We start from the raw sequence: 13,285 nt of genomic DNA, 5'->3' as shown, positions 1-13,285 counted from the left end.
CAAGATAGGACAAATTGCAGCTAGCTTCCTTGCTGACAGGGGGTGAGATTGCATGATGAGTTCTACAAGTGGTGGGCTCCTTCATCTCCACAGGTTCACAGTACGGTTTTGGATAGACATGGCTGTAGGATAAAGACCACAAACACTGTTTAGCTTTACCAGCCATGCATTGTAATGGACAAATGAATAACCATGTAAGGGATCAGAAATGAAATGGCAATTTTCTCAGTGTTCATGCTGGTGCAGTTGGTTTGTGTTTCACAGAGGAAGAGCTGGCCTGACTTAAGGGGACGACTCATTTGAAGGATGAATATCTTGCTGTCTTTTTCATTTCATACATCTGCATGTGAGGACAATTCTCCTTGTTTCTTTAAGAAAAAACAAATTATGTCGGAATATTTCCTTTATGAATACAACATGAAATTTATTTCAGATCCAGCTTTCACATTGCGATCTTGCATATGGTAAGAATATCAAGTGAAACACCTTGTGCTGTAATTCAGGGTGAAAATTGGGTAGTAATATCAGCAGACTTACATACACCCCCACCCCCCCCCCAACCCCCGCCAGGCAATGAATGCTTTGTCATTTCCTTGGTTGAAGACTTCCTTTCTATTGTTTGGAGTAAAACTCAAGCTCACCGCTGTATCCATTACCAAATTTTTCTTATTATCTCACAAATGATGTTATGCTTACCAATGAATCCTCTGGGCACCCATAGCTGATTCCCAGGGTTCCTGGTTCTTCTAACAAGTTGAAATCCTTCTTTTGGAACTGGAAACCTTTCATACAGCCTTTAAAGCCGATACTTCCTGCCAGATGTGAGCTAATGCTGTTGGAAAACAATGCCAAACAAGCTGCAGTTAGGTAGGCTTGCCATTCTGAACTGACTTTTTTCACCAAGGTGTTCTAAAAAACTTGGAAGAGCCTCAATCATTTGCCTCACTAGTGCACAATTCCTGCATCTTTATGTAAAACAACTAATTAACCACGTTATGTGTTTTGAAAAGTCTAGATGCACAAGTTGTAATAAATGTTATGGGGAGAAATATAGGAGAATTCAGAGAGGAGATCCATATAGTGTAACTTCATAAATAGCTGATGAAATGAAAAGACTTATTTTAAAATAGAATGGATTTCTATCTCATTTTTTTATCATTTTAGAAAAGTTTTGGTTTATTTTTCCTGTCTTGCTTTTACTAGCAAGCTCCATTCTTGCCTTTGGAAGCAAATAGATCTTTATTTCTTAACAAACAATAGTAACAGAGATCAGGGAAGTAAGAGTAAATTCTTCTTGCTGATGAGTGTGTTTACATAATTGTAAATGAGAGCAGTAGGTGGGCTGCCAGGATTCTTTTTATGTCAGATTTATGGTAGCTAGCACAGCAGTGTGACCCAACTGCTCCTACTCACTGCTCCAAGTTTTCCAACTCCAGCCCTCACCAAGATATCACATCATTATGGCACTGGGCAAATACAATTGAATTTATCCTCACAATACTCAAGGTATATGAAGAAGAAGTAATTTTCCTAAAATCACAGAGGGTCTGTGGTAGGGCAAGGAAATGACATGGGATCTACTGGGTACCAGTCCAGGAGATAAATAGGGAATGAATACACTGAAGGAGTGAATGTGAAATCCATAGTTTTGACCTGGCTACCTGTAAACAGTCTTCCTTCTTTCAACAGGATGTACCTTAGCAGTGGGATTCTTCTCACCTTACATGTGATGATACTGACAGTGTTGACATCTGGTTCTGTGCTAATTGTCTATGAGTTATCTCATTGTAAGGTAGACGTTGGAAACACAATGGGTGAATCAGGCTCTGGAAATGATTATTTTTCTACATTGGCAAAAATGGACCATCAGGCGAAGCAGCGCAGATGTACATGTACACGTCTGAAATAAGGTGAGGGGAGGAGCACTGCAGGGGCTTAATCTGCTCCTCAGTGAAATCAGCAGGAAACAAAATCAACAGGAAGGCTCCTGCCATCCTCACTGGGATTTGAATTAAAGTGTGGGGTATCAGTCAACCAGCTCTACTCTGATTGACCATGTGACTGGCTGAATGCCACAAATATGCCTTTCTGTTAAGTGCCATTAACTTAACATTTTCTAGGAGCAACAAGAACTATAGAAAATAGGCTTTAACCTAAAGAAAGGCTTCTGAGTTTGTTTCTTAACAGTTCCCAGTGCCCAGTGCTCTTACCTTCTCTTAGCTTTCTGCTTTATGCGGTGTCTTAGGTGGGAGAAAAATAACATATAGTGGTACTTGCAGATTCATTTATTTGGGAAAAAAGGCGCTTGACAGAGGAAAAGTGCTGTTGAAGTGAATAAAAATACGCTGCTTTGAAAGAATATTAAACTCCTCCTCTAAGACTAGAGCTAGTTTCTGCCCCCCCGCCCTCCGCTGCTGCCCTCCGATGTCAGTTAAATGTAAGTCTGTCTAGGAAAGGGAAGCATAAATATCAGTCGTGGATAGCTGTAGTAGAGAGATAGTAGATCATCACTAGATGATATAATTCTGACTTACACTCCTGATAGAAATGGAATGATGTCACCACATTGGGACCGTACTTTTTGCTTTCAACCTTGCCATAACAACCAAAGCTGTATACAATAACAAAGGTGTAGCCCTGCTTAAATAATTGCTGTATACATTTTTCAATATTATAATTGATTGTATTTTTACAATGCCTATGGATTTTTTCTGATACAGATTTTTTACTGAGATGCTATTTTTCCTGCTTTGACAGTACCTTCCAGGTGGTTTGCAGAATAACCACAATTCATTCAGAAAACTGCAGGCATGATTTATGTGATTCATCTTGTATCCCACATTTGTGAACAAGTCTCATCTGCAATTGAGCTGTTCAATTGCCTAGATTTCTAGGTTTTTCAGTGTTCTCTAGGCTTGATTAACCAAAGTAATTTTCACCATCCTTTTGTCCTTTGTTTCTAGATCATTAATGTATTTAATACCAGCCCTAAGAGAAATCCTCTGGGCATGTGCTGTAGACTTTTTATATTGTGAAAATTGAAGAGTTACTACTATGTCTTATTTTCTCTTTCCCAGCTGCTTTCTATTCCACTGCAGCCTTTCCCCTCTCCACCCCACTAGTTTTCTTAATAGCTCCTTATGACAGACCTTTGTAAAGAACTATTAGAAAGGCCAGATAAATTATATACTCTGCTTCTCCCTTGCCCACCATTTTGTTTGCATGTTCAATTAATTTTGTGGGATTGAAAGGCAGCATTTTCATTTGCATTAAGTTTGTCCCTATCTTAAAAGCTTAATCTGTAAGTATTTTATATCTCAGACATAATTTATCGATTCAACAAGCTGTCCTGACAACAAAATAAGGTTTCAGGAGATTTATCACTAATTCCTAGAAACCATTGTGCAACATTTGCTATCTTCCTTTTTAAAAAACATTTTAAAGAGAGATGGTATTTCTGTTAGCAGTTGTGACACTTGAAACAGCAGCTGGAGCCCATCTGAAAATACTGGCCTTGCTGTCTGACCCCGGGAATGAATATTGCCTGTCAGAAGAGCATACTCGTCTTCAAGCAGCCAGTCTGCTCTCGCAGAGTGCAACCCTGATCCAGCGGATTCCCACTGCAGGAAATGAGAGTTATACAGTCTACTGAGATTAAACTTGGCTTCTGTCAAATGGTACGATGGGAAAATGAGACTTTTTCTTTTCTTCCCACGCCTACACAGAGCCAGCTAATTTGGGTCTAGAGAGAACCTGAGACGGATCAGAACTGAAGTGTGTAGTAGGAAAAATATCATCTTTAGATTTGAAAATGCAGTTGGTAGAGGGTTTTGATCCTTTAGCTAGTGCATTGCTATTTTACCAAGATCACCTTTTGCAGAGCGAGGAGGAATAGTGATTCTGTGTATTCATATATTCTTTGAAAATGCCTTTTTGTTTTTAGAAGACAACAGTTTCTGTTACCCTTACTAAAACTAGACCAGTTCCAGCAGAGTTTACCTGTGCTGGATCAAACCTAATCCTTGGTACTTCAGAGCTCTGACAGACACTTAGAAGAGTGTCTGAGGGGTTGTTTTACATAATGTGTTGAGGCTGGGAAATACATTTTATTGTAAGCCTTTCAGCACAGGTTGCATAACGTAACTTAAATATGGTGATTACTTGAAGATAATGATTGAATCCCAGTTGTAAACTAACCTGGAGTGCAAGATGTCAGCAGGTGCTCCTCCAATGTAGATGTCTGTGAATGGCATTGCTGTTCTTTCATTGTCCACACTTTTTATATGTCGCCTGTCTACTACCAAGATCATCTTCTTGGAATTGTGGTATATAACAGAAATCTGTAAAGAGAAACATGTGCTTAGAAGTGTCCAAAATGTCATCTTTTGTATGTTCATGTAAGTACCCCATGTCAAATTCTACACTGCGGCAAACAGATAAGCTCCATTAACTTCAGAGTGCTTTCTTGATTTATCCAAGAAGTTAGAGCGTACTTCTTAAAAAACTTATTTCATTGTCATAGCATAAAATGCTTAATTGTGCTCTGCTTAAACATGTTGAACAGAACTGTAGCTGTAGTTGTGGATAAGGAATCAGACTTTGAATTTAAATCAAGTAAATGGCAGGAGAAGCAAACCACTGAGGGGGATTTGCTACTGTCACTGTCACAGTTACGCTGGCTTAAAGCAAATTCTCTTAAACAAAATACAAGTAGATATTTTATATCTACCAAAGTCCCTAAAATACTATGCATATATAAAAGACTGCAACCAAATAGCAGTTGGATAGTTGATCAAATGGCTGTGATTGTAACCACATCTTTACCTCATGAAATTTAGCGTCATTAATCTGAGCCTTCTTCATGGAGTCCTCTAGCAGCACAGGGCCGGTGCTGAAGCCAAAGTCATAGCGGAGGTACAAGAAACCATTATGCATCTCTAGACTGAAGAACATACTCTGTATAAAACAAAACAGCAGTCAGAAAAGCACTATGATTGTGGCAGCAATTAAAAAAAATAAATAAGCAGTGTTATGAGAGTGTCTGATATTGTGAAAAGCATGCTGGGATAAGGTATTTTTATTTGCAAAACTATAACACAGTTTCTGGATTACTTTTTAAGATATATAATATACGTGTATATATACACATACACACATAATTGTTTGATAAACAGCACTTATTTGAAGACTTGGTGAACTGTTTCCCTGTAGGAATAGTATTTGGTAGCACAGTAATGTCAATATTCTTTACCAGCAAAGTATTCCTAATGCAAACACATCTATTTACTGTTAAAGTAATAACCACATGCCCCAAAAGAAAGATGTTATACTGCTAAAAGCAATGTTGTGCTGGAATGGCTGTATCTGCATTAGCAGCTTCTGTCACGATGCCTGTAATAGCTGAGGATTGTATCTTTTCACAGCCCTGATGAGCACTGATGTGTTTACTGAAGGCTGAGGAATAGATAGAGTGTATTTACTGTGTATTTGGTTTCTGGATTTCCTGACTGTTTCTGCTTCATGGTTCTTCATGGTTTGGCTTCTGTTCTGTGGCTGGGTGACCTAAACTTTATAAGCAGGAGCTCTACTTTAGAAAATCTTTCGGAGTGCTTGAAATGAAGATCTGTACCATAGAATTAGTCCTGTTCCAAAACTGAACATAAAGAAGCAAAAAGGACAGTTTATAGCAACTGTGCATCTGGGTTAATGCTTTTAATGCTAAAGTTTGTCTTCTCTCCTAGTGTTCATGCTGTTGTTCCCATGCTTAATGCAAACATGGAAACAATAATTGTCAAAAAACTACTGTAGGCCAAGAACTGCTGTCACTGACACAAATGAGTCCACCTTCAGAAGTCATTACTTAAAGTAGTAAAAGTAGGTTTTAATCTAGCACTTTTAAATGAAACTGCAGCTTGGCTTTGTTTTGAACAGCTTAAATTTGAAAGTGAAATGGTGATTACATTCAATATATTTATGAGCTGTTTTAGCAGAACTGAATAATGGACTGGCTTACACAGTCTGTCTAAAAGTGCCTGTGAGCAGGCATGGACTTCCACAGCTAACATCCAGCTTGATTGCAGTTTCCGCCATAACACACAAAGTGCATATATCTCTGACAAACCTCTGGGCATGTCTGCTTGGAAGAAAAATTACTGATCTGCAATAGAGGCTGTTAAACTTAACAGTAGTTGCTTAGTCCAAAACCTCCTAAGAGCGAAGGTTAGTGGTGGCATGCTACGCTGCGCAGCAAATTGCTCCCCACAACTCTTCTCTGGAAGCTACCCTAAAAGCAAACACTAGAGGGTAGCTTTTCTAATGAGAGTGGATTTTTCTCTTCTTAAATGCTCAATGTGGTGGTACGTGTAGGTGTCTAGAAAAGTGTATGTCTGTGGACTGCATCTACATATTAAAATCTCTATATTACCAAGTTATAATCCACAGAGGACTTGTGAGCTTGATGTGGAGATGCCCAAAGATAAAAAAATCCAAGTTTGTCTTCAGAAGATATTTGCATGTGAAATCTATTTTCTTCAAATCCTTACAGGGTTTGCATCACCCGCAAACTTCTGAAAAGCTGGTGGTATTTGGAGCAAGCCATTTTATTTGGACTACTTTCTATTTTCAGTAACTTAAATATTTAACTCTAGTACACCCTGAGATACGCGTCAGCTACCACAAAGTGGCTGCTTCATGGGAGTTACTTCACAGAAATTTCGTATTTCTTTGATTGTGCATTCACATTTAAATAAAGGTGCAACTACTGGGCCTAACTGGAGTCTCTCTCAAAGTGTCATCACAAGGGTATCAGCGGTCTGAAGTCCTGTCTGTCTCTGGATGAGAGCAGATTCCAACTCAGGGCCCTCGGTTCCTGGGTCCTCGCAAAGCCAGTTCCAGTTCCCTCCTCGTGTATACATGCATCAGACAAACACAAAATATTTCCTCATTCCAGAAGTTAAATGTAAGGACATAAGCATTTTGGATTTTCCATGATATTGTAAGTATTGGGGAACTTGTGGTGCACACAGATAAAGGGCACCAGCAGGTTTGGTACTCACCCCATTAATCATCAGCAGGATCAATCCGTTGTCTGTAGGTGTTCGAACTTCTATGTCAAACCGAGTCACCTGGCTGAATCTTCCCCTTCTCTCAATGTTTCTTGCCAAGGCATAGCCAGAGCCATCAAAGAAATAGCTCACAGCCCGGCTCTGAGTGAAAGCCAACTTATTTCTATGAAAAAACAAGCAGGGAAGTAATATTTGGCATATCCCCATTTTAATTTGGGGACATTTCAAGGCCTTTACAATTAAAATACTTTCTTGAAATAATTGTTCTGAACTGCTGCTTCTTCCTGGCAGCAGTGAGACTGATGACTTTCAAATTCTTTCTGGGAATTTTTTCTGAAAAGTAGTGTGTAGCTTTGAAGGTATATCTAACTCCTTCATTCATTACATCGTGCTTTTATCCTGTGTTGTATTTAGAGGACAGGAAAATTCTTTGCTCATCCTTGTAAATTAGCAGGCCCACATCATCTCCTCTTTGTAAGGATACGTATATATTTCTATTAAGAACTTGCCCAGTTTGTGCAGAAACCCATTTGAATTCTCCAAGGCCTTTTGCCGAGCATGGGGCTCTGCTGGGGAGCTCGGGAGTGGCCTGCGTGCACTGTCCTGGAGAGCAGCAGCTCCTGCTCCCTGTGGGAATGGCGTGGTTGTTCTGTCCCAACACCTCCTGTATTTCTTTCCAGTGAGAGCTGCAAGTTCACCTCCTATTCTTTGTATAGAGAGATTCTACTGTTGCTGCCTGTTGTATAAACAAAATGCTTGCTGTGTCTATGCAAAAGGAACGCTGTAGTTGATGTTCACTTCTGGTTTAGGGGCTGCATTTCCCAGTTTGTGAATGGCTTATCTGAGGTATTCCTGTTGTGGGTTTAAGACTGTATGGCAGAAAGATAACTTCCGTATGGGCTTTGCTGTCTGGGGGTGGGAGTGCACTCAAGTTTACCAAGCTCCCTGGAGCTAACTGGCTGGGGCTGTATCGTCTGCAGCAACAGGATTCGAGTCAGGAGCTTTCCTGTCCTAGGCAAGCAGTGGGGATAAGGAGGGAGCCTGGACCATGCCCCAGTTTCCCTTTTGAAGGCATGAACAAGGTTGTGTTAATGGAGACAGCAGCAAATCTCAGAATATCTTGAGTTGAAAGGGACCCATGAGGATCATCGAGTCCAACTTCCATATATATAAAAATTCAACTTGTTGATGCAACTAGGAGTTAAAAGTGACTGAGTTCCTTCTGGACAACTCAATATCACCTTCGCGTTTGTAATCTAAACCAGGAATGACCCACCAGGACTGGCACTTGCAACAAACCAGAGTAGCAGAGTAACGGTGGGACTGTCCCCTACCTGGCACAAGGTGGCGATGTGGTGGTGTCGATGTTATACACGTGCTTGAAGTTGTATAGGCTGATCACATCATCGTTCAGGGTAGCCAGTTCCAGGCAGCCGATGAAGCCAGGCAGGTTTAAGCTAGGAGGGAGCTGTGCAGAGGGCAAGGAAAGGTAAAAGGAGAAAGGTCATACTCTTTATTTGGGTATCATTTGTGCCTAGGGTCATTTTTGGCTCTGAAACAAATGGGATGATGCTACCTTGGAATTGTCTTTGCAGTCCTTATAATGATATGGCCATTGTGCTGTAAGTTAAAATGGAGCACATAAATAGTCTCACAGTGACTACAATAGGCCAGGTAAGGCAACTGCAAACAAAAACTACTTCTGTAGTTGTGAAGGGAGCACTCTTGTAAAAGGGTTAAGATTTGACTAATTGCAGATCTTGGTCAATGCATTTGAATCTCTCAGTAGATATTTCATCCTTCACTGTCAGAAAAATAACTTCATACTGTGACGAAAGAGAGAAAAATAAGAGAGCTCTTTAAACCCAGGAGACTTGGTTTCAAAGTCTGTACCAGTGGCTAATCCTCAGTAGGTATTTTTTTTAACAGCAGGATACAGAAGCTCCTTCTTTTAACAAAAGTCACTGCAAATGGAATTTAAATAGCCACATTGGTGAGGGGAAAAATACAAAAGAATAAAGCTGACTGAGCAAGTGAATCATTCTTTGAATATTAAAATACTCTGCCCTGTGAAACAGGTGTGATATTGATAACACCTCTTGTACTTCAGAGTCTGATCACTGCCAGTAACTTTTCTTCAGCTTCTCATTATTTCCATTTTGCTTGGGACATAATAATAATGGTAATACAGCAATGCAGAATGTGTGTAGCTATAAGAGAAAATGAGATTCTTATCTGCAGCACAGGTACATTTGGTAAATGATCATGTTTCCTTTTTTTCCTTTGTTTCTTCTACTATTCTGTTAAATTATGTTAAGTGTGAGTCTTCTGATGGTTAAGTGGTACATTTCTATTTACAAAGTATGTAAGAGGAAAGCAAAGGCAAAAGCCTTTAGCAAATAAGATTGTATGTTAATAAATGAAAATGTGAGGTGTCCGTTCCTAAGGGAGAGAAGAACCATATGCTTATCAAATAATTCCATGAATCCATTTCTTCCCATTCCCCTTCCCATTTTCCTTCACTTTTTTTTCTTTTTCTTTTCCTCTGCCTTGCTCTGGAACAGACCTGGACGGTTTGTTTGCTGGTTACTTTTTGTGTGTGTGTGTGTGCAACTATTATTCACTCCTCAGTCCTGTTCCCAGGCAGTTTGCACTCAGGGCTCAGTAATCTAAAATTTAGACCATGGCATATATCTGGTAGTCACAGCAATACAAAAGCTCAGGAATACATAAGTGTATTGAGTTAATCTTCATTTTTATATTGGTAGGAGGGCTGCTTGTGGAACAGTAATTGGATGTTTTTAGTACCTATTACAGTTAGGTTAAATAATTTAGCATTCTCTAAAGTCTTTCTAAGTACATTTTCATTCAGCCATGCAATTTTCATAGCCAAGATCATTCATAACCATTTCTAAATCCAAAAAGAGGATCTGATATGTTCACAGAAGCAGGTAAGTGAGGTGCTAATTCATGCTAACTATTAGGAACTAGACTGAAGCAACGGTCTCATGCAGATCTTCAGACATGTTTTGCACAGGCAAGCCTTCATGCTGTTGTAAGGCTGCATTTAAACCAATGATAATTTAAATTCAAAAAAATCACTGTATTTCTGGTTTCCCACACTTCCATGATACTAACAATACATTACTGTTCATTTTTGTGACAGTTGTTAAAGAGAAATTGTAAGCACCAAGAACTCATTATCATTGAGAAAACCTGGTAGCCTGCAAACTTTGTTAAGCTGGGCTAATAGGCCTTAATTTATGCATGCTACTTAACAGCTAGCAAGCTTTTTCCTTATTATCACATTTCAGAAAACTTGCATAACAGCTAACAAGAATCTGATCATCTTACTGTATGACATGATATGTTAGAGAAAACAGTGTTTTCCACCACGGCTAGAAGATGGAGTCCTAAGATGTTAAATGACTAATTAATTTATTAATTAATGTCTAATAATTTATTAACCATTTCTGTGTTTCAAGGGAAGGCCAGCAAGATAAGTTTTCATTATTTAATTTTGAATATAGAGTATTTATCTGTCCAACCTTGAAGTCTGGAGGCACTCCGCCAACATAGAAAACAGCATTTTCAGGTTCCAAATTAAGGAGAGAGCCAGGACCGAGAACCTCTCCCTTTTTGATGAATTTTTCTTCAGCTGTGCTGCTAAGACTGGGCACAGTTAAAAACATTTTGCCGTGTCTTCCAATCCTGTAGAAGGGAATTTTAAGAGAAGAGAGTTGTGTTGGCTAGACTTAAAAGAACAAACAAGCCTTCAACTTCAGGAAGAGTTTTTATTTCCTTACTAGAAGACTGGTACTCTGGGGGAAAAGAAAGAGAGAAACCACAGACACTTTCTCTTCCCCCCTGTGGCCCCTTGGGTCCTAGCGTTCTAAAAGCAAAGAGAGTTTCCATTTATTTCAGCAGGAGGAGGGCCAGGCGTTGAAGACTCCTGATGAGAAGTTGTAACCCAGCCTTCTCTGTTTGATTTTTTTTTTCTATTAACTGTTTGGTTTGGGGGACATGCTTTACCTCTCAGTTTTGATGATGCTGAAGTAAGAAGGCCAGGTGCTGACTGGCTTGGCATCCAGAGGTATCTCCACGTCTTGGCCCCCCAGATTATAGATGTATACAAGGTTATCATTTTTAATTGCGAGACCAATGTAATTTTCTGCCTAAAACACCAAAGGAGAAAGATGTCAGAGCTACAACATCGAAAGAGATTTAATGCAGAACATTAGTAAAGGGTGGGCTTTGATAGACTATATGACACTTTTAAATATAACTAATAAATAAAAGCTTCATTCTTTAATGGCGTTTTTTCAGCAGATAAAACTGTACAGAAAAAGTTTGTGATATTTTACTTTATGTCATTTTGACTGAGGTAAATACAAGGTCATGAGAAGTCTTCTGACTGTAAATTGGTCATGTTCAATCAGAAGCCGTTCATCAGTATTTAGTGTGCAGTGTCATATGCAGGAAATAGGAACATTTGTCTAAAGCCTTAGTATATAATACCTGAAAGGTATTATGCTGCAATTAAATATTCTGCCAAGAGGGGTTTCACTTGATTTATATTCAGTAGACAGTCTTTTTAGAAAAGCTTAAAAAGAAAAGCCTGCGTCTTTACCCTTCCCAAGTAACAGCTTGCCAGGATTATACCTGGCTTGTGGGGTGTGATTTTTTTTCTTTGAGGAACCACAATTTAAAGAACAATTATTTCACAACACTTATGGGTGGAGAGACTATATGCCCTCTCTAAGTGTTTCAAAGTAGTGGTGTACGGAGTGTACAACAGCAGCACAAGCCACAGGTGAAGAATCCTGCTTATCTTGTGGGCTTGTGACCTCACGGATTTGGAATCGGCACAGTCAGCAGCATAAACCTGATAAAAACATGGCCCGCAAAAGCCAGGCAGGTGACATTAACTGCTTCAGAGCACCTCAGTACCGGCACTGGAGATAGCAAGTGGGACTCACAGCATTGACAATCACAGCAGCACGCTGCATGGGCAGTCTAATTTGCTTCTTAGAGGGAATCCTTCATTGTTTGGAATGAGAAGTTTCAAGGACAGGGGTCTCAGGAACCCTTGCTCTTTGCTTTTCACAAAATCAATTACAGTCATATAATAGACACTTCTTATTTTGAAACACAGAGAAATAGTGAGAGGAAAAACCAAGGGCAAATAAACTTCAAACCTATTTCAATTTTTTTAATGAAAAAGATAAATTAAGTAGGTTATTCTCTTACGTTTTTGTTTCCAAGGTACAAAATAAATCTGTCTGGAGATGCTGCCAGTTGTGGGTTGTCTTTCGGAAACTTTATGTACAAGCTCATGGAAGTGAAAGATTTCAGTTCCTCCACGTTGATCTTTGGATTGACTTCAACAGCTGACTGGCCTCCAAACATCATAGAAACTTGGACCTGCAGTTGTAAGTGTGCTAAATGAGACACCTTATTGCTGCCTGGGGACATTACTTAAGGTAAATGTGCAAGAATACTTAGCGAGCAGCCTTGCTTACTGCAAGAGCGCAATTGGCACCTATATATTGGCCATGCAAAATTGTATGTTTATAACAATCACTTCTGGAAGACACTGTAAAGAAGACGAAGGGAATTAATTTTAAAATTAATTAAAGCTCATAATTAACTGTGCTTAAGCATATTCATAAAGTAAATTAGATTTCAGTGGGACATAGATGTATGCTTAGTTGAATCTGGGCTACATCATTATGTATGGCACATAATGGAATTCTTACATAGCTATAAAACTTCTACCCATAATTTATTTCTTTGCTTTGGGAGTAGTATGACCAATTTTCTGTTCATGAGTAATCCCGTTATATTACTGAAGTTACCTTGATATATATGAGATGTTAATAAAATTTTAAAACATGTTCATTTTAGTTCAAAATGCCTTCAACATAACTGAAATGTTTTCAAGTTTAAGCACAATATGCCTGAATGATGAAATGCATTTAAAGAACAGTCAAGCACTGCACACATACTAACTGATTTTTCCTTTTCTTTTTTGAAGTAATGTATGTGGACAGCATATTCCAGCATTGTCAACATACAATAATGCACTGAATTTTTGATTTTTCTGAGTGAATTCAAGTATACTGTTTTAATTTTTGACCTTGGTGTTCTTATTACAGAAAAATCCCTCATAATTTATGTATGATAATGAAAGTATTTTTCTCTATTAAATATGTATGAGC

At 38.9% G+C, this 13,285-nt stretch overlaps 1 protein-coding gene across 1 annotated transcript in view; it reads right to left on the bottom strand.

Annotated features, from left to right (window-relative positions):
• Nucleotides 1–13,285, bottom strand: part of LAMA4 (laminin subunit alpha 4) — a 105,148-nt gene that overhangs the window by 19,089 nt on the left and 72,774 nt on the right. Inside the window, exons 19-26 of the mRNA XM_074580923.1 lie at nucleotides 12,315–12,488; nucleotides 11,097–11,239; nucleotides 10,613–10,775; nucleotides 8,399–8,532; nucleotides 7,056–7,227; nucleotides 4,825–4,956; nucleotides 4,198–4,340; nucleotides 697–832 (exon numbers count right to left, since the gene is read on the bottom strand). Coding sequence (XP_074437024.1) covers nucleotides 697–832; nucleotides 4,198–4,340; nucleotides 4,825–4,956; nucleotides 7,056–7,227; nucleotides 8,399–8,532; nucleotides 10,613–10,775; nucleotides 11,097–11,239; nucleotides 12,315–12,488 — 1,197 coding nt within the window. The remainder of the gene's footprint in view (nucleotides 1–696; nucleotides 833–4,197; nucleotides 4,341–4,824; nucleotides 4,957–7,055; nucleotides 7,228–8,398; nucleotides 8,533–10,612; nucleotides 10,776–11,096; nucleotides 11,240–12,314; nucleotides 12,489–13,285) is intronic.

Source organism: Larus michahellis, chromosome 3 (assembly GCF_964199755.1).
Source record: "Larus michahellis chromosome 3, bLarMic1.1, whole genome shotgun sequence".
Lineage (NCBI taxonomy): Eukaryota > Metazoa > Chordata > Aves > Charadriiformes > Laridae > Larus > Larus michahellis.
The sequence above is the reverse complement of the archived record's forward strand: the minus strand, read 5'-3'. Positions and strand labels throughout refer to the sequence as shown.